At 39.4% G+C, this 20155-nt stretch overlaps 1 protein-coding gene across 6 annotated transcripts in view; it reads left to right on the forward strand.

Moving 5' to 3' along the window:
- The window catches only part of VPS13B (vacuolar protein sorting 13 homolog B), a 360398-nt gene that overhangs the window by 161978 nt on the left and 178265 nt on the right, over window positions 1–20155 (forward strand). For all 6 annotated transcript variants that reach the window (XR_004427068.1, XR_004427069.1, XM_033155647.1 and 3 more), the window contains exons 24-27: window positions 4188–4408; window positions 12171–12377; window positions 18587–18758; window positions 19837–19951. Coding sequence is in view for 4 of the 6 variants with exons in the window: in XM_033155647.1 (XP_033011538.1) it covers window positions 4188–4408; window positions 12171–12377; window positions 18587–18758; window positions 19837–19951 (715 nt within the window). In the remaining 2 variants the exon portion in view is untranslated. The remainder of the gene's footprint in view (window positions 1–4187; window positions 4409–12170; window positions 12378–18586; window positions 18759–19836; window positions 19952–20155) is intronic.

Here is a 20155-nt window from a genome sequence, read left to right on the forward strand (position 1 = left end):
CTTTCTTTCTTTCTTTCTTTCTTTCTTTCTTTCTTTCTTTCATCTATCTCCACCTCTACCTTTCTTTCTTCTGTCTTTCTTTCTGTCTTTCTCTCCCTCTCCCTCTTTATTTCTTTCCATCTATCTACCTCTATCTCTATGTATCTATCGTTTAGCTATATTTCCCTACAGTATCTCTGTCTCTCCTCTCTGTTCTCTCTCTCTCTTTCTTGACTTACTGTAGTTTATTAAATTGTCACATAGCTCCATCCAGATCACATAACATTTTTTTTGTTTTTCCTTTGACTTCCATATCACTTCCCAAAATCTCTTTACTGCTTTATTGTTTATAACAATACACCCAATATTAACCTAACAATAGGAAAAAATATTGGGGTTTCACCCCCCTTGCTTATTATGCTAATCCATTTTGTATTGCCAAAAAATCTAAATATTTACATCGGTAATCCAAAAAGGGTTCTTCTACAAATGCTTCATTCTAGGGGTCTGGAGGTTCATTCTCTCTCTCTCTTTCTACCCTTCTCTATCTATCTTCTATCAATCTACCGGTATATTTTTATCTCATTCATTCTCTCTCCCCCACTCTTCTATTTTGATCTACCTCCCTTTCTCTCTCTGTCGCTCTCTATCATCCCTTTCTCTCTCGTTTTTTTCTCCACCTCTACTGTCCATTTATCTAATTATCTATCTTAGATAGCTCAGCCAGTAGAACATGGGACTCTTAATCTCAGGGTTGTGGCTTGGATCACCACATTGAGCAAAACGATTCCAGCATTGCTGGGGGTGGACTAGATGACCATTGTTCCTTCCAACTCTACAATTCTGACTCGAGTGCTAAAATCCACGGGTTAGGGGGCGCAAATTACTTGCCTTGCCCCGGGTGCTGACAACCCACGCTACGCCACTGAGTATAATTGTAACCCATTGAACCTGCAAATGTCCTGCCCCACCCTTTTCCACCCCTGCCCCACGCCGCCATTTTAGCAACATTTCAGTGACATCTTTATGATGTTTCCAGGTCATTTCTGGGTTTGACATGATGCGTGTATACACGGTCGCACATATTATAGCACATAAATGTGTGGCTGCCTGTACTTGTTCTTTAACACATGAAATTGAAATTATTCATGAAAATTTTAAGTAAGCCTGTTTCTATCTATTGGTTCATTCAGCCAATAATCATTTATCACCTGAATATATATACACACACACACACAAAACACACACAAACACACACATATATACACGGGGGAGGTGTGAGTTCATGGCAGCCAGTGTTAGTTATCTTCATGATTTTCATCTTCATCTGTGAGAGGAATAAAAAACAGTGATCATGTTTAAGATGCTATGAAAATTGCCACTAATAATTGTCATTCAAGTATGCTTCATATACATTATCATAGTAATCCTCAGAGTTAGACCAATGCTAATACTGTAAGTTAAAGTAAGTTAGGCCAATGGTAATATTTTCATATTGCAGCAGTGGGTCTGAGTCAGCAAGGGTGATGGGGGTGGGTTATGTTTTTTAACGTGAGATTTGAGCCAGGACTTCCCAGTACATAGCTGATGTTTTAGTGGTTCTCAATAGCCATCTGTTTAGTTTGTAACTGAGGTAAGACTTGCCCCATGTCCTTTACAGGCCTTGCACTTGGCCTCTCTACTAGACAGTAGTTGTGAGAACAGTCAACATTAATAGTTGCTTTTTAAAAAAATGTGTAGTTTGCCAATTTCATGTCATAACATGGCAACATTTGGGAAAGAACTATATTTGCTACTAAGCTGTGAATGGAACATTCCTGACAATTGTGGTAGGTTTAAAGAATGACATGTGTAGATTATTTATTTTTGTTAGAATAGGAAATACATGCTATCCATATTTTAGGCCGTATACTATATGAATTTATTAAACCAGTTATAGCTTATGTTAACCGTAGACTTAAGTTTCATCTATATTTGTGCAGTGTTGTTTAAAATTATAGTTTAGGCTGCCGTCCTAATCTCATTTACCTGGGAGTAAGATCTGTGGAATTCAGATTTACTCAGACTTGCTTCTGAGTGGACATAGGTAGGGCTTGAACTGTCATGCCTGTTTTACTGCCATTGGCCTTTCTTAGTGCACAAAATCACTTACAACGTTTCCATTTTATGACTTTCCTTAAAATGTGGTTTGGATGTATCCGAAGGTACAGTATATTAAAAGATACATTCAATAATCATGAAATCCAGTTTTTTTGGCAAATAAATAAATAAAATGCTTCACATGTTCTTTATAAACTCTCAAGTAAAACTAGCTGTGTCCATTTAATTCTATCTCTACCCCTGCCTTTTATATCATGAAGTATTAATTCACCAAACCACAGTAAATGTTACCTATGTAAAGCTAGTGCTAATCTGTGTACATGGATCAAAACAAAAGTTGAACCCAACTGTGGCCATACACCTCATCATTTGAAACACTACTACCTAATGTTCTCGGAACTCGCTCAGCTGAATTTGTACAAATACCCATAAGTCTGGATGAAACCAAAACCATTTGGCTAGGTAGACTTTCAGCGCAGTAACTCCCCATAGATTACATTTTGGATGAAGCTACAGTGCACATGTTTGTTATGAATGGAATCTTCATTCAGCACAGTTCCTCATTGAAAAACCTCAGTGTGCTTCTGATAAACACAATTTTTTGCTTTTCAATGCTGATGCCACCCTGCCTGATATAAAGAGACGCTTGTGTAGGCATATGTATCTGTATGTGTATTATAGACATAATGGGTGACATCCAATGCTGTCTGTGCAGTGAACTGCCCCTCATGCAATGGGGCTTCTCTTTCCTGTTCTCTCCCCTCAGCTTCCTGCACCCCCAAAAATATATATTCTCTGGAGGCTTAGGGGATCCTCCAGAGGCAATCAGTATTTTTTAAACAGATTCTAGGTCATTAAAGCATTATAAATATATTTGTCTTTTTACTGACCCATATGAAGAAGGATAAACATTCCTTTAACAGACTTCTTGCTCTCAGCAGTTTCCATTGTTGGTAGGGAGGAAAATATTTAATTCATGGTACATTTCTAACAATGTAAATGATAGTGTTGATCAAGATTTCAGCTCTTTAGAACAGGCTGTAAAATGTTAAAAAGGTTTTGCCAAGAGCTGAACAAAGTAAATGAAGTGAAATATTACTTGGGGACTACTGAGAGTGTTCTTAGCCCACAGCTACCACTGTTATTGGTCTGGAAGGTTGCCATGCTTGGACTCTCCAGTTGCATAGTAGCTCTCCATTTTAGGGAAATAAATTTCCCAAACTTGAGATAGGTGGATAGCAAACACATTTGCGCTGATGGAATCATCTCCTTAGTGGTATGCCTCCTTCTGCTTAATGGAACTAAGTTAGTTATGTCCATTAATTCCAATGGGTCTACTCTGGGTAGGATTATAATTGCTACAGCCCTAAAATCTGTTCAATGATCTCAAATTGAATGATTACCCAGAACTGCCATGCCCTCTTTTCATATTCCTGTGAACATATTTGTTCTTTTTAAAAACTTTGCTATCAATGTTTGTTCTTGGTATGAGCTTGGTGGGGAGGGGTATTACTCAGAAGGGAGGTGGGAATGGGTGATCAGCTGATAGGTGTGGAAAAGCTGTTGATGACTCAGGAAAGAGTCCTCCCCACTCCCTCACTGTATTTAAGGGTTTGGTGATTTCCGTCTCAGTGTATCTGAAGAAGTGTGCATGCACACGAAAGCTCATACCAAGAACAAACTTAGTTGGTCTCTAAGGTGCTACTGGAAGGAATTTTTTTATTTTATTTTGTTTTGACTATGGCAGACCAACACGGCTACCTACCTGTAACTGGAATTATGTTGGCAGAGTCATGGGTGATTGCTATAAAAACATTGACAATATGGGGTCCATCACATGGACAGGTGCAAATATGGAATATACTGGTAATAATAGATATTCTTGATGTGTGTATTATTTGTAGCAGGAGATGATAAGGGCTTTGTTAATTTTAAGTTCCACACAACACAATGTGGTTGCTGGTGATCATTATTTGATTTGAGCTAATTTTTTTATTAGTTTGGTACAGGAATCATCCAGTCATGAGGTGGGTTGATTTATTTAATGTATTAAGCTTTTGATATTTTCTTTATGTATTGAATATTTTGCTTTGTTCTTGATCCACTAGGTGATGCTTTCCCTTGGACAATTAATCTGAATCATTTTAGCATATATACTCTTCTTGGGCAGCAAATGACCCTGAATATAATAGAACCAATGGGCTGCACTTCTACTCTAGCAGTTACGTCGCAAGCGCTACCTGCTGCAGGACCTGAATCCAGGCACTCATTCTTTGTGTGTCTTCATGTTGATCTTGAATCTCTTGAAGTAAAATGCTCAAATCCTCAGGTTGGTGCATTTGTTTGATTTATTGGGGCAAATCAAAAATGGTTGATTTAAGAATTACTATTCTGGGTTTTGTAAAATAAATACCTTTCTTTTAAGCGCTCTCTCTCCCTCCTCCCAACCTCAGAAGAAAGGAGCCATCAAGATCACTGTACTTAGATTAGATTACAATTTGCTTTGAAGCTCTTTCAACTTTCGTAATTTAAATTCGTCTCAAAGTGTAATAGCTACGGCACATAAATGCATCTTTTGGCTGATGGAGTGAAATGACTTGCAGATGTACTGTTCAATGTTGGGGCCCAGCTTTGCTGTCACTGTGGATGCATCTGTTGAAATGATCTAATGTAGTTTTTGTGCAAATTAGCACATACCTGTTCTCGTTCAGCATAACATACTGTCCATTAAGGCGAGAGGCTATTTATTCCTTTATTTATTTATATACTTTCACTATGGCTTTCCATCCATGCAGACCCCAAGGTGACTAACTACAACTGGAGCATAAAGCAGATTTAAAATATACGTAATTATTACATTTTTAAAAAAGCCAGTAAAATTCAAAAAGGGAAGCAGGAAAATAAGTCTTCAGTAACTGCCAACACCAAACGCACATTGAAATAACAGCATCTTCACCTTTTGTCAGAAGCAGGGGTGGAAGGAGGAAAACCAACTGGGTATTCCAGGGCAAAATATTTCATATTAGTACCACTGCTGAGATGCTCCTGTCACATGTATCCACATAACATACCACAACTAATAGTAGGATAAGTGGCATGGCTTCAAACGACAATATAAACCTGCCAAGTGAGCCCATAGGGCAGGCGTCGGCGAGGCTATCCGGCCGTGGGCCGGATCCATGGGCCAGACATGCACAGCGCGATGCCGGAAATCACGTCTGTGCATGTCCCCTGCACTGGAAATCGCTTCTGCGCATGCCCAGACACCTGCACAGAAGCGATTTTCAGCATCTGCGCATGCGCAGGTGCCATTTCCAGCGCCACTCGGCGAGTCCCCCGTGCCGCGCCAGTTTAGCACAGCGTGTGGGGGACTTGCCGAGTGGGTGGCTCGTGACTGGGCGGCTCGTGGGTCGGTTAAACGGCCTTCGTGGGCCACTTCTGGCCCATGGGCCGGAGGTTGCCGGTGCCTGCCATAGGACATTCCTTAAAGCATTCCAGGCCAAAACCATTTTGTACTTTTAAGGGTCAGAACCAGCACTTTTAATTTGGCTTAGAGGTTTTTCGGGAACTAATAAAACTGATATAATATTGGTGTCATGTTCTAAAAAACAAACAAACAGGCCCCAATCAGGCTGTTGTATTCTGTATTTTGCACCAACTCAAATTCCAAGTGATCTTCAAAGACAGTTCCTTGTAGAGCAGATTGCAATAATCTAATCTGGATGTAATCAAGGCGTGTCTAACAGCGACCAGATCCAGGCCTGCATATTAATTGTATTTGGTTGCATGGGTGGAGCGCAACACCTCCTCCCTATTCATCACCTCATTAGCAAGGTGCTGAGTTGGAGGCAGTCATGTCAGGGGTTGCAGTTCAATCCCAAAATGGTTTTGGTAAAGAGGGTTTATAATGGTAGCAGCATGCTGCCCCCCCCCAATCTTCTTCCTCTTCTTTTTTTCTTTTTTAACTAATAAAAGCTGTCAGCTTGGGCGGTGCAGCAGAGCTCTGGCCACTGTTGTTCTTCTCATGCAAAACCAGCTCCTTTTAAAAAGAAAGAGGGAGAAAAAGATCAAGGAGTATATGATGATGCAATTAATGCATGCCTACAAAGGGTAGACATGTAATTAAATTGCTATGGATAATTATTTGCTAAATTATGATATGCATAATAGCTATTTAAAGGGTTACTCTCTTGCATTCCCATCACTTCTCTATCACCTACTTGCAACCACCTGTGTCACATCACATATGCTTCTGGAGGGTTACCTAAACTTCAGAAACATCTCTGCAGTAGCGTGGAAGGCAGGGGAGTGTTACAAATTCAGATACAAATTCATGAGATTTTTCCTGTGTATTTTTATTTGTAGAGAGCGCAGTTTATAGCAAAATAGACAGCACAGTTCAGAAAACCGCTAATTGCACATCTGTGGGTCTGGTGTGCGATGTGATTTCCCCTCTTTCATCAGCATGGTACTTATGCGACTTTCTCCGGCTGCTTTTCCTTCTTGCATTGCCTCATGCATCTCTCTCTCTGTCTATTGTTGACACATTGCCAACAATTCATTGTACCTAGAACCTGCTCTAGTGGTTAACCTCCAGCACAAAACAAGCCACTGCCACCCTCAAGCTTCTCAGACAGAGGCAGTGGGGCAAAAGCCAGGTATTCATCTGGCCTGTATTTCATAGATCAACTTACTGTTTCTTGCATGGAACCGTTACTCTGCATGTTGCTAAGCAGTACACCTGAAAATGCCCTCCAGGACAGGATAACCTGTATCATGAACATTGTGTGGAAAGGCAGGACATTCCCTTAAATAACTCAAATGTCTGTTCTTCCTAATTTTCCCATTCCCAGGTCAGCAGGATGGGTTGTTGGCTCCACCTCTTTGGTTGAAGGCAGGCAGCAACTTTTTGGGAGGCAGGGCTCCCACCATGCATATTTTCATCAGTTCCTGCATGTTTTCGTCAGTTCTCTTTGAGCACCCACTTGGATGACAAAGGGTTTAACAGGGGTTAGTGTTGCTGTCACAAGCCTGGTTGGTCCCCAGAAATTCCTGTGGGTAGTGGGAGGCACAATAGATTACTCTGAATGACAGCTCATAGAAAGATCCAACAGCTGCTAGTCTCCTTAGTTTGAGAATGCCTTGTTTTTCTGGGGTACAGGCAGTAGTCTCTTTCTGTCTTCAAAAGTGAGAGTGACACATAGAGCAGGGGACTTAAGCCTGTTCCCCAGCTCAGAACATTCAGGTTCTAGGTTTAGCTGATGTAGGGTTGCCTCAATTGCCACAGGAGAGCTGTGTGCTCAGGCCAGCGCAAGCATGCACTAACTAGTGATTTGGAGCTAATAGGATCTGCACTGTGTCTAGCTTGATTCTCAAAACAGCGCTCTCTCTTGTGCTGAGGTCCCTATTACAAGATTTGAATAGGGTGTGTACATTTTTAAAAAGAGATTTGCGCATCTCTGGATTGTTAGTCTTGCTTTTAATTATACTATACTTCTAATTTTGAAGATAAGTTTCCAAAGCTACCACAACATTTAAGTAGTATTGCCAGAGTTGGGAATGAAAGGGACCTCACACCAGTACCGGCTCTCTTTAAATGATTAGCTGCGTATATGGGAATGATCAAACAGTTCACTTCAGAGTTGCCACCAACATGCTAAATAGAAACCACCACCCTCTTTATAATCAAATGCAGTTAATAAAATATAATCGGATACATTTCTAACCAATAAGTGAAACCTTAGGTCTTCTGCACTTTACCTATGGCAGGGTTGTTTAGTGTTTCTTTCATACTACAGAAAGGGTCTCTTTCTGTATCTTGTGTGCAAACAACACATAGGGTATTTTAATTTTTTGTTTTCTTCCCATGGGAAAGTAGGCCATTCATACATCCATGGTGTATGTTATAGATTCAGGTTCAATACAGGTTGCAAAAGCTTGCTTGCAGATAGGCATCTCAGGCACAACTATTCTGAATCATAGAATCATAAAATTATAGAGTTGGAAGGGATCCCGAGTGTCAGTGTGAGCCAGTGTGGTGTAGTGGTTAAGTGTCAGTGTGAGCCAGTGTGGTGTAGTGGTTAAGAGCGGTAGACTCGTAATCTGGGGAACCGGGTTCGCTTCCCCGCTCCTCCACATGCAGCTGCTGGGTGACCTTGGGCTAGTCACGCTTCTTTGAAGTCTCTCAGCCCCACTCACCTCACAGAGTGTTTGTTGTGGGGGAGGAAGGGAAAGGAGAATGTTAGCCGCTTTGAGACTCCTTCGGGTAGTGAAAAGCGGGATATCAAATCCAAACTCTTCTTCTTCTTCTTCTTCATCTAGTCCAACCCCCTGCAATTCAGGAATCTCAACACGTGTTGATGACATCTCTGTTTCAGAATACATTTCTCAGCAGGGGTGTGAGATCTCAAATTCTACACAATCCTCAGGCTTCACAACAAGATAAAAGGGAGCCAGGAGCCAGAGTGATGTGTATATTTTCTTAATTGCTTACAGTGGTACCTCGCTAGACGAATGCCTCGCTAGATGAAAGGCATTTGCTAGCGAAAGGGTGCTTCGCAAGACGAAGTTTCCTATTGCCGCGACTTGCAAAACGAAAATGTTTTGCGGTCCCCCCCCCCGTAAAGCCGCGCTTCCTCCGACCATGCTTCGCAAGACAAAATTTCCGCTATATGATAGCACTCGCGGAACGAATTAATTTTGTCTGGCGAGGCACCACTGTATTTACTTGTGCCTTAAGAAAATGTTATGAAAAAGTACCATTAAAAGCTGCCATAATACAATAACAAGGCATAGAAATGGACAGATGCTGCAACCGAAAGACAATTGATGGTTTTTATCTTCTTTTACTTTGCCTTGCAAATATTTGGCTAAACCCTAAAAAATAATTGTTAGGTATATGGTTTTACTGTTGCATTGTATTTTGTTTGTTTGTTTGTTTTAGAAGGAGTACTCTGCTACGGCCTCTACAAGTGTAACACTGGCTCCTTGTTAACCAATCTAATTTATTAATTGTGATGTTTAATGCTGTTTTTGGCTAGGGTGCTTTTGAAACATTTGTATTGAGTTTCATTATATTGATTTGTCTTACAAGCTGGCTTGAACGCCCTTTGTAAACAGAAAGGCAGAATAGAAATATTTTGATAAATATATACATAAATCTGGAGCCTGCTTTGGATACTTGTATTCCCTCCTCGTTCCTCCACTCACTTTCCTTCTCTCTTCTTCTGTAACCACAATTAAGCAGTTTATTGGCAGATGGTTTGAGATACTCTTTAAAAGGTTTTCTTACCAAAAATGTGGTTGAAAACCTCCAAGTACAGTGGTACCTCAGGGTACATATGCTTCAGGTTACATACACTTCAGGTTACATACTCTGGTAACCCAGAAATAACGCTTCAGGTTAAGAACTTTGCTTCAGGATAAGAACAGAAATTGTGCTCTGGCGGCGCAGCGGCAGCGGGAGGTCCCATTAGCTAAAGTGGTGCTTCAGGTTAAGAACAGTTTCAGGTTAAGAACGGACCTCCGGAACGAATTAAGTACGTAACCAGAGGTACCACTGTATACTTTCCATTGAAGAATTTAGCACAGAAATAAATGTATGCCATAGCCCTTCTAGAATAGTGTAACTTCCGTAGCTGTAAACATTGTTCCCAAATTTTGGCCAAAATTTTCTTTCTGTAAACAAAAGGTGTCTGGGGCGAGATAGAAACCACAAAATCTATTGATTTTGGGAATTAAGGTATTTTCTTGTCCCAATCAATTTTAACCTATTGGGAGTCTCACATGGTTTATCATGCAAAAACTGATCAAGGTTATATATTGTTTTGTCTTCTCCTGACACAACTCATGTGGTTTTGTTTGGGACAGTCTTGTGCTCCGAGGTACATTTGAATTGGGCTTGAGGTAACAAAATCCTCCACAAAATCGTCTCTGTCAGTTTCTAAGTTTTTGTCAGTGAAGGTTAGGAAACCATTATAGTGGTACCTCGGGTTAAGAACTTAAATTGTTTTGGAGTTCCATTCTTAACCTGAAACTGTTCTTAACCTGAAGCACCACTTTAGCTAATGGGACCTCCCACTGCCGCTGCGCCGCCAGAGCACAATTTCTGTTCTTATCCTGAAGCAAAATTCTTAACCTGAAGCATTATTTCTGGGTTACCGGAGTATGTAACCTGAAGCGTATGTAACCTGAAGCGTATATAACCTGAGGTACCATTGTACTTGCAGTAACGTTGGTGCTGAAAGAGGATTTTTACCAGGAAGCCTAGGATCCTGTTTGTTAGTAGCTTTCAGCAGGAAGTCATTGCATTATGTGATATCCACATTACCATAATACAGTGAAGATTTTAAGAAGTGCAGTGGTACCTTGGTTCTCGAACAGCTTAGTTGGCGAACAAATCAGCTCCCGAATGCCGAAAACCCGGAAGTAAGTGTTGCGGTTTTTGAATGTCTTTCGGAAGTCGAACATCCGACGTGGCTTTTTCCTGAGTGCAGCCAATTGGGAGCCACGCCTTGGTTTTCGAAGGTTTCGGGAGTCAAACGGACTTCTGGAACGGATTACGTTCGAGAACCAAGGTACTACTGTATCTTTTCTGTGGCCTAATAATGAAATTACACAGAGTATTTTCACGCCACAGGTAACTGGGAGAGAGGGCTTGCATGAATCATTGACACTTGATCAGCTTATCAAAGTATACTAGAAATAGGTCAGATATTTTTCCATGTTAACAATATTAGATTTATGCTGTACTGCCATCCATATGTGCCATAATCAATTTCCTTATGACAGTTACCTATGTAAATACTGAAAGATGTTAAATGTATAAATTTAAAAAGTACACCTCTTGACAAAAAGCTGTATGACAAATTGCATGAGGACTGCTTTCTATCAATGTTTGATTTAAATATGAAACATTAAAATATTAATTGAGAAGAATTTTGGGCTCTTGCAAAAGAACAAATACCTCCAATGCTGTAACTATATAAAGACAGTGAAACCAAAATCTGAGGATAAATCATATTCTCATATGTACAAAATTAAGTCCTGTTTTCTATCAAATTTAAACTGACAACAGTGTTTTCCTGCATCTGTTCTGCCCACATTAGAAGCCAACGTCATTCTCTGGATATATCCCGAGGCTGAAGCTTCTTTATAATATATGAAAATTTTGATTCCCCTCACCCTCAAATAATGGCAAGCTGGGTATGGTGTCCAGCTGTGCATCTGCTTATGTATCGTGTTTGCAGATTCCCTGTTCTTTTTAAAATACAGTATGTGGCAAACTGTTGTCATACAGATTCTATGATTAATGCTTATTTGTGAAGCCTTGTGTAAATACCTTAGAACTGAGTCAGACAATGCACAGTTATACGGAGTGTTTTGTGAATACTGAAAGGACACATTCCAAGAGATTGTTCAGTATTTTGTTCCGTGCATACTGAGAACAGCTTCATATCTACCATGAACAAATAATTTTGCTTTTTGCAAACTATAATAATAATATTTATTATTTGTACCCCACCCATCTGGCTGGGTTTCCCCAGCCACTCTGGGCGGCTTCCAACAAAAATCAAATACAAAAATATCACACATTAAAAACTTCCCTAAAAAGGGCTGCCTTCAGGTATTTTCTGAATGTCAGGTAGTTGTTTATCTCCTTGACCTGTGATGGGAGGGCGTTCCACAGGGTGGGCGCCACTACCGAGAAGGCCCTCTGCCTGGTTCCGTGTAGTTTTGCTTCTCGCAGTGAGGGAACTGCCAGAAGGCCCTCGGCGCTGGATCTCAGTGTCCGGGCTGAATGATGGGGGTGGAGACGCTCCTTCAGGTATATTGCCTTTGTTTTTAGAATTTGAGATTGTTGTGAGTGCACTGAATGGGATGAGCATTTGTAAGAGCCTGTGAAAAAGTGTATTTTTAAAAAAGTGTTTGTAAAAACTCTACCTTGCATAGGGCTTGCATTTTTATACTGTACTTTTACATTTGTTACATGCGTTTTACCATAGCAAAAATGCTGATGTTGGGATTTCTACATTATAAAATCTTGAAGTTTAAATGATTTGCTGAACCTTATTACCCTTTTCCCATTTAAGGTGCAGCTGCTGTATGAACTAGCAGATATAATGAACAAAGTCTGGAATAAGATTCAGAAGAAGGGTATTTTGCACCACTCTCCAGCTTATACAGAATCCACTTCAGGACCTGCACCTCCAGGCTCCCCTGTCAAAAGTAGTGTTGGGACAGCTCCACCAGATACCAGCACATGTAGCCCATCTGCTGACATTGGGACAACTACAGAGGTAATTAAAAATTATATTGACATGCTATGGTAATTAACTAAGAGTCTGAGCAAGTGACCAAATAGGAATCAACAGGATAAAAGATGTAAATAAATGAACATGGATAAATATTCATTGAGGTTTAATGAATCATGCTCAACATCAAACCTTCACAAAACAGAAAGAAGTGATACAAATAAGAACATTATGAATGCATCCATGGTTTATTTTCACATAAATGAGCTGCAGTGAGCCTTAGGCTTGTCCTTCCCCACCTCCTCCCTATCCAGGTGCAGCAGTGAGGGGGAGATTGGAAGCTGTTGCTTCTGTTTTTGATTAACCACAGTTCTCCTCTTCGTATCCTGAGGTCACTGGATTGGTCACAAGGCAAGAGAAGAAGCTCTTTGGGAATGTGGGCAGCTCCCAATCAGCTTTTTGCTTCTGCCTGAACGAAGCAGCCACATCGCTCTTGGCTCCCACTGTCTTGTGGGACATACTTTTAGTTTGCACTTTCTGGATAGAGTTGCAAATTATATTGACTATCATCCTGAAACATGAAGAGCCATCTTGTGCTGCTGCAGATACAATGCCATTCCCTGTCTCTTTTAGGTGGATCTATATATATCCATCTCACATGTTTTCATATTAACTCAACCAAGTCTGGTCTAACTATCCTACTTAAGTCAATGGCAAAACCTATATGTGATTAGTAAGCTTTGCCCACGGGGGAAACAAAGCAGAATTCTATTTTTTTTAAAAAAAATTTAATATAAATTTTATTTAATTCTTTAAAAATATTCATACATATATCACATATACACATGAATATATACATATACAAATTTACAACTTATATTTTCAACAAAAGAAAAAAGAAAGAAAAGAAAGTAGGACAAGAGATAAAGAAAAGAAAAGGAAAAGAAAAGGAAAAAAAAGGGGGGGTAAGAGACAAAGAAAGGATGATAAGAAGAAAAGAAAAAGAGAAGAAAAAAAAAGAGAAAAACAAAACCCTCAGAGATCAGAGGGTTTCCACTTAAGATACTTAATTAGATTCCAACAAGTACTTCCGCTGCTTTAACAACGTTTCCTGATCATTAATAAATCCCTTATTATATCTGTCTTTTTTATATTCAAAGCAGAATTCTAAAGGAATGCCTGTTGGATAATGATTTTCCCCTTCCTTCCTTCCTTCCTTCCTTCCTTCCTTGAAACACTTTCGGCCAGGGTTGGGGGATTTGTGACCCTCCTAGATGTTGTTGAACTCCAGTTCCCATCATTTCTGACCCACAGGATTGATGAGAGTTGGATTTCAACAACATCTGGAGGGCCATAGGTTCAGCAAAACTGCTTTAGGCAATTTATACTTTAAGCAAAAAACCCACCCAACAACCTAGATTTTTATTGTATTTTGGTAGTTATCCATTATACCTCATTACTCATAAATTACCTCATTTTAGCTTCAGCTAGCTTTCTCCTAACATCAGATCTGGCTCACTAGGTGTCCATGAACACCTAGCCAATTGCTCTGCAAATTGATAGTAAAAATATACTATGTTTTGTAATGATTTGTTTAAGTAGGCCATATTGGCAAGCTGTGTTTCAGTCTCTCTTGTGGCATTCTAATTCTAGGGTGCTTCAGCATGTGGTAACTTGTTTAAAAAGGGAGCAAGGAATAAACTTACCCCTGCTTCTTTACAGAAGCATTTTCCTGGTTACATTAGAGCAAATACATGTTGACAGCTGATGGGGAAAGCAAACACAGGATAAGGTCTTTCTTGACTCCACCTGAAGTTCCTTTTGGATTATTTTTTTGTATGGACCAGGATTTACTTCCAAAGGATTCACTTGGTGGAGAATAGTGCTAGGGACACCAGTAGATGCTGCCCCGTTGAAGAGGCTGTGATGGTGCTTGACTTAGACTGTACCACCTACCTTGTACACAGCATTTTATAGCACCTATCGTTCTTAGGCTGGGGAGGCAGCAAGAGCAACAACAGCAGAGGTTCAGAATTTGATTGCAGAAATTATTAAAGAAATGGAGTCCATGAGAAAATAGGTTAGATTTAGAGACCATAGATAGAATCAGGGATCATCTGAGATCTGAATATAGTTTCTCAGATATTATTAACTTCTTCTTTTACGCTGTATTGTGAACAATAATAGTTTAGTAAACTCATTAAGTTAAAAGAGTTTGTTTCATCAGGGTTTATAATATTTTAGCTATGTATCAGTTACTGGGACATGGTATGGTGTAACATTTCCTGGATATATTTAGAATATTGTTGGAAGGGGGACTGCTCTGAAATTTGTTACTGTTTTGTTTATACATCCAGTACAATTTATGTTTAAAGCCTTGAACGTTGTCAAATAAAAATACACTTGCATCCTTTGTATGAATTTTTGACTTCAGATATTTCACAGTTAAAGCATACTACTTCTCTTCTGGACCAGAATGATTATTTTGAAAGGTTTCACCCCTCAAAGTTCTTTCAAGTATACAAATCTTTCCATAAATGAACTGGGGGGGGGGGGGGAGTTGGGGTGGTATGACCCACTCCAACAATTGTTTGTATTAAATAGCATATGAAGTATTTATTTATACTATCCATAGATGATTTATACATTTAAGCTGTGAGTAATTCTTTTCATGCTGACAGGTTGATAGGGAGTGCTGCTCTCTTATGTGTGTAAAGCTATCAGGATTCCTGAATTTCAAACTGGGTGGTGGCTAAGATGGAAACATGAGTGAGAGGCTTAAGCACCAGAGCTTAGAATCAGTTAATCATTTTTACCACCCCTGTATTGGAGCAAAGGTAGTATAGAATACAACAGGCCACTTGTTACTGTTTACTTAAGTACAAACAGTTGAGGAAGTGTTTAGTCCTTGGGGAAACTGTATGACTGAACAGAAACACAGAAGTTATTTTGATAAGGCAGAGCAGTAATTTGCCCAAAACTCTGATCATCCCTGAGCTTCAATGCGGGCCAAGGATGAAGGTCCTATATGTTTGGTTCTTCCAGATGAATAAAGATAAATTCTCCTAGAAAAATAAACTCACTATTTTGGGTCAATTTGCAAGAACTGGCAAAAGAATTAAACTGTGTACTTTAGGGCTTGACATGAGGAGGGGTGGGGAAATAGTTCAGCCTTCTAGATTCTGGCATTTTTATGGATTTGGATGCAAAGTGGAAAATTAAGGCATAGATTTACTTAAGTATGCATGCGATGGATTAGGAATTCAAAATAAAGTGGAATGAGAAATAAAAATGTTTCTTGTCAGTATTCCTAACATTTTTATTGGAACCTAATATTTCAAAAATAAAAAATTAAACTTATTTTAAAAATACAGTGGTACCTCGGGTTACAGATGCTTCTGGTTACAGACTCCGCTAACCCAGAAATAACGCTTCAGGTTAAGAACTTTGCTTCAGGATGAGAACAGAAATTGGGCAGTAGCGGCGCGGCGGCAGCGGGAGGCCCCATTAGCTAAAGTGGTGCTTCAGGTTAAGAACGATTTCAGGTTAAGAACGGGCCTCCGGAACAAATTAAGTACGTAACCAGAGGTACCACTGTAGTATTAGAATTTATAACAAGAAATTATTCCCCAGTCTGTGCAAAAGTGTCTAGACAGCTTTCAGTTTAGTGGTTGGAAGAGCTAGTTTGGCACCCATCATGGGACCCATTGTTATGATGGCCTCCAAAAACACAAACTGCATGGAAAGCTGTTTGTGTGAAACATGATTTTAGACAGTTCTAATCAGGACATTAAAATCATTCTCTGCAGTTTTTCTTGTGTTGTCTTAATTGCACAACCAGTTTTCTATGCAGTTTACATTCTCAGCTAAAGTCACACCAGCAGTTGCTCATTTCTTCCTGCAACTTGGATTAAGCCATAAAATGGGAGATGTTTTGAGCAATCATCTTTCAGTATTTTTTCCTTTTCTTATATTTGACAAGGAATGAGAAAAACATTGAACAATTTACATTTCTGTATACTTCAGAAGCAAGGGCATGATGACCCATGCATCTGTGATAGATTTTCTGTAATGTTTGGTTCATACAATGAGATATTATGTGATATTTTCATGCAGTTATTACCTAAGAAGTGTTGTCGGCTCAGATAACATTTGTAGTGTACTTCTGAGAATTTGCTATGTTTGCTGTTGTATTCACTGGAACACAGATTTGAGTCCTTGAAAGTTAAACATGTGGTAGATAATTACATACTCATTCCTTCTGTAGAGAATGATTGAATATTTTTGAAATGCTTACCGGTAATTTATGTTAGGCTCCATGGATTTAATTAATGCTACCACAGGTGAAGTTATGCCCTAATTATTAACCAGTTGATTATCTGTGGAGAGTGATTGAATTTCTAATATATTCAGAATATATTTTGAAGCCTTTTCCCACACTCGGTTTTTTTTCCTTCAAACATTGCAAAGATATCTGTAACTTCCAACTGCTAAACACAAAACAGATTTCTCTGGAAGGAAGTCCTACATCTTGGATTAAAGTCTGAAACAGCTGAATGCAAAAGGTTTTTTAAAATCCAATTTATAAATATCAAATCTTGCCATGACCTTGTTATTTTCTTCTTTCTATGACTTTTTGTTTACCATTGTTAGGATAGATCTTTTGTCATGAAAATGAATCATTTTTGCAATTAGGTCAATAAAAAAATCATATATATGTGATGGTATGTGTATATTGTCTATAAACTATAGTTTGGCAGATCTAACTCTGAAAATGATCAACAAAGAAGTTCTGCAATGCTGCTGCTTTCAAGCACTTGGAAAAGTATTATTTTATTAACATTAAACCACTTGGGAGCAGCAAACCTATCCAGAGAACATCAAAACTGACTTGAACTTCACTTTTGGATCAACAGAGAACACGTTTTCATGTTTTAAACAAGTAATATTTTGACTCCTAATAAGATATATTTGTTTACTTCCGCTATGCAAAATCCATACATTCCTTTTGCAGAAGGGAGATTCTGACTCTTTGTCACTTTTAATTTTTAGTGTTGACCCCAACTTATTTGTCTGTTACATGCTTTTGTGCCTGACCAAGTCAAATGAATTGTAACTCATTTTCAAAAGTTTGTATGAAATTTAGATGAATTTTTTGAGAAAAACTTGATGCAAGAAGGTGAAAATATAATGATGGATGTAGGTTGTTTAGTTACAAAAGAGTGGTGGGAAGGGGGGGACTTGTTAAGTAGCACTATATCAGGGACATCCAACTCCCAAGAGACTGTGATCTACTCCGGAGGGGGGGAATGACAGTGATCTGCCCATTTTGGGGGGAGGGGAGTAGAGAATTGTTGAGCTATTTTAGAGGAGCAGGTCTAAGTTGAGCTTTTTTTTTGAGGGGAGCCCCCCAAAGTTGTGGACCTTTTTTTAAACAATAAGTGTGCAAAATCAAAATATATCGCTCACCAACAATACAGCCGCTAACAGCCTGGCGCAGTGTTACAGCAGACAACAAAGGATCACTCACTAAACGACCGTTTGGACACCCCTGCACTATATCTTGAATTGGGCTCAGTAGCATGTAGGCAGCCAGTACAAACTCTTCAGAAGTAGTGTTATATTGTTCTGGACAACTGAACTTGACAATATTCTAGCAGTTGCATTTTGCACCAATAGCATCTTCAAGGGCAGCTCAGTTTAGAGTGCATTATAGTAATCTTGCCAGGAGGTCACCAATGCATGGGTTACTGTGGCCAGAGTTTCTCCATTTAGGAATGTCAGTAGCTGATGAACCAGAATAGGCACTCCATGACACTGACACGACTTCCAACTCCATTGAGAAAATTGGATCAGGGAGTACCCTGAAGTTAAGTACCTGCTGTCTCAAAAGGAATACAACCCCATCCAAAACAGGCCATTACTCAATTATTGAACCTGAGAACCATCAACTCACAACACCTTTGCCTTGTTGGGATTCAATTTCAGTGTCTTGTGTCTCATCCAGCCCATTACCACCTTCAGGCATACTCAGCCAAAATCCCACTCTTTTCTGCCTCTGCATTGTAATTCTGTTGAATTTTCCATGGTCTTTTTTATATCTAGGGAGCAGGAGAAAGAGATACAAAGACAACAAAAATGAAAAAGATCGTACAGAAAAGCATATTACAAATGTATTTTATATAGATCGGATCTAAATATCTTACATTTATGCTAGGTTTCTACTAATTTTGGGGTTTTTTTTTTTTTGGCAGGGTGAATCTCTACAAGGTGGTGATGATTCTCCGTTCTCAGATTCTGTTACCTTAGAACAAACAACAAGCAATATTGGCGTATCAAGTGGACGTGTTAGCTTATGGATGCAATGGATGTTGCCAAAACTCACTGTAAAGTTATTTGCACCAGATCCAGAAAGTAAAGGAACAGGTATTAAATACAGAATTTATAAAACAAAACTAGTAATTTGAAGTTACCTGGCAGTTTTGTTCCATCAAGTCTTCTAGTATTAACAGAGATGGCATTTGGGAGTCCTAAATCTACAGTCTTCAGACTTATTTATTTGAATATTTAAGTCAAACTCAACAGTGAAAGCTCAGGGTACGTTACAATTAAAATGACAAAACAAATATAGAAACACATCCACTTAAATATTAAGATAAGCCCAGAAAGATTAAAATCTTAACTTGCTACTCTCCATCCCCAGTGCATCTGTGACTAACTCCTTTTTCCAGCCAGTACATCCAACCTTTGCAACAGATTACTATTTGGAAAATGCTGCTTTTTTATGGGTGCTTGGAGATTGCTTATATATTTGGGGTTAGATCCAGAATTGCCCTCCTACAAATGGAAAAGCTCCTTGTGTTCACAGAAAGATCTGAGATCAATCAGGGACTCGTATCAGAATAAGTTGTAGAGAGGACTTTTAAGATTCCACTTTTCCATTACAGCCCCCCAGCCCCCAGTATCACTTCCCATAGTGCTCCACTGAATTCCATAGCCACCTGGAGTAGTTTTTCAGAGGGCAGAAGGCACTGCAGAGAGAAGGAGGCCTCAAAGTATGGTCCCAGTTGTTCCTTGACAAGCAGGGCTTGTATTTGATGCCCTTCAAACTTGGTACCAAATGCAAGCTCCCTTCGTGTCGGTCTCACTCAGGAACTCCAGAGTGCAGTCTATCCCTGGCAAAAGCTTACCAGCACTGACTACAACCCCTGCATGGATCAGCTGCACTTTAGAGTTCCCAGTTGAGAACCCCCAAATGCAACTGATCCCTGCTAAATGCAGGGTGTGCAGTCAAGTGCCAAGCAGCTGGAATTAGCTGCAGAGCTATTCCTTTGCAATCCAACTTGCCGCCTTTTATGGAATACCTGCAATAGCTGTATAGGAAGACTTCATTTTTGTGGTAGAGAACTTCAAATAAAATGTGGTCAATGCATATATAAAACGACAACTTCTTAAGGGTTCAAACTCATGGCTTATTTTCATTGGATATTTATTTATACTGCAGAAATATGTGTTGTTGGTGAATTAGAAGACCTCAGTGCCTCAATAGATGTACAAGATGTCTACACTAAAGTCAAATGTAAAATAGAAAGCTTCAATATTGATCACTACAGAAACAGGTAGCAACCACACCTTATGTGCAGCATTATTATTATTATTATTATTATTATTATTATTATTATTATTATATGTTAGTGCTCATGTAGAAACATTTTACTCTTCTTTTTGATCGGGGTGATTAACTCGTTTCAGGCATTGACTCAAGATCAACTTTTCAGGGGCTGCATCTTAAAAGTGGGCATGGCTGAAGTGTGAAAGTGGGT

This window comes from Lacerta agilis, chromosome 7 (assembly GCF_009819535.1).
Source record: "Lacerta agilis isolate rLacAgi1 chromosome 7, rLacAgi1.pri, whole genome shotgun sequence".
Lineage (NCBI taxonomy): Eukaryota > Metazoa > Chordata > Lepidosauria > Squamata > Lacertidae > Lacerta > Lacerta agilis.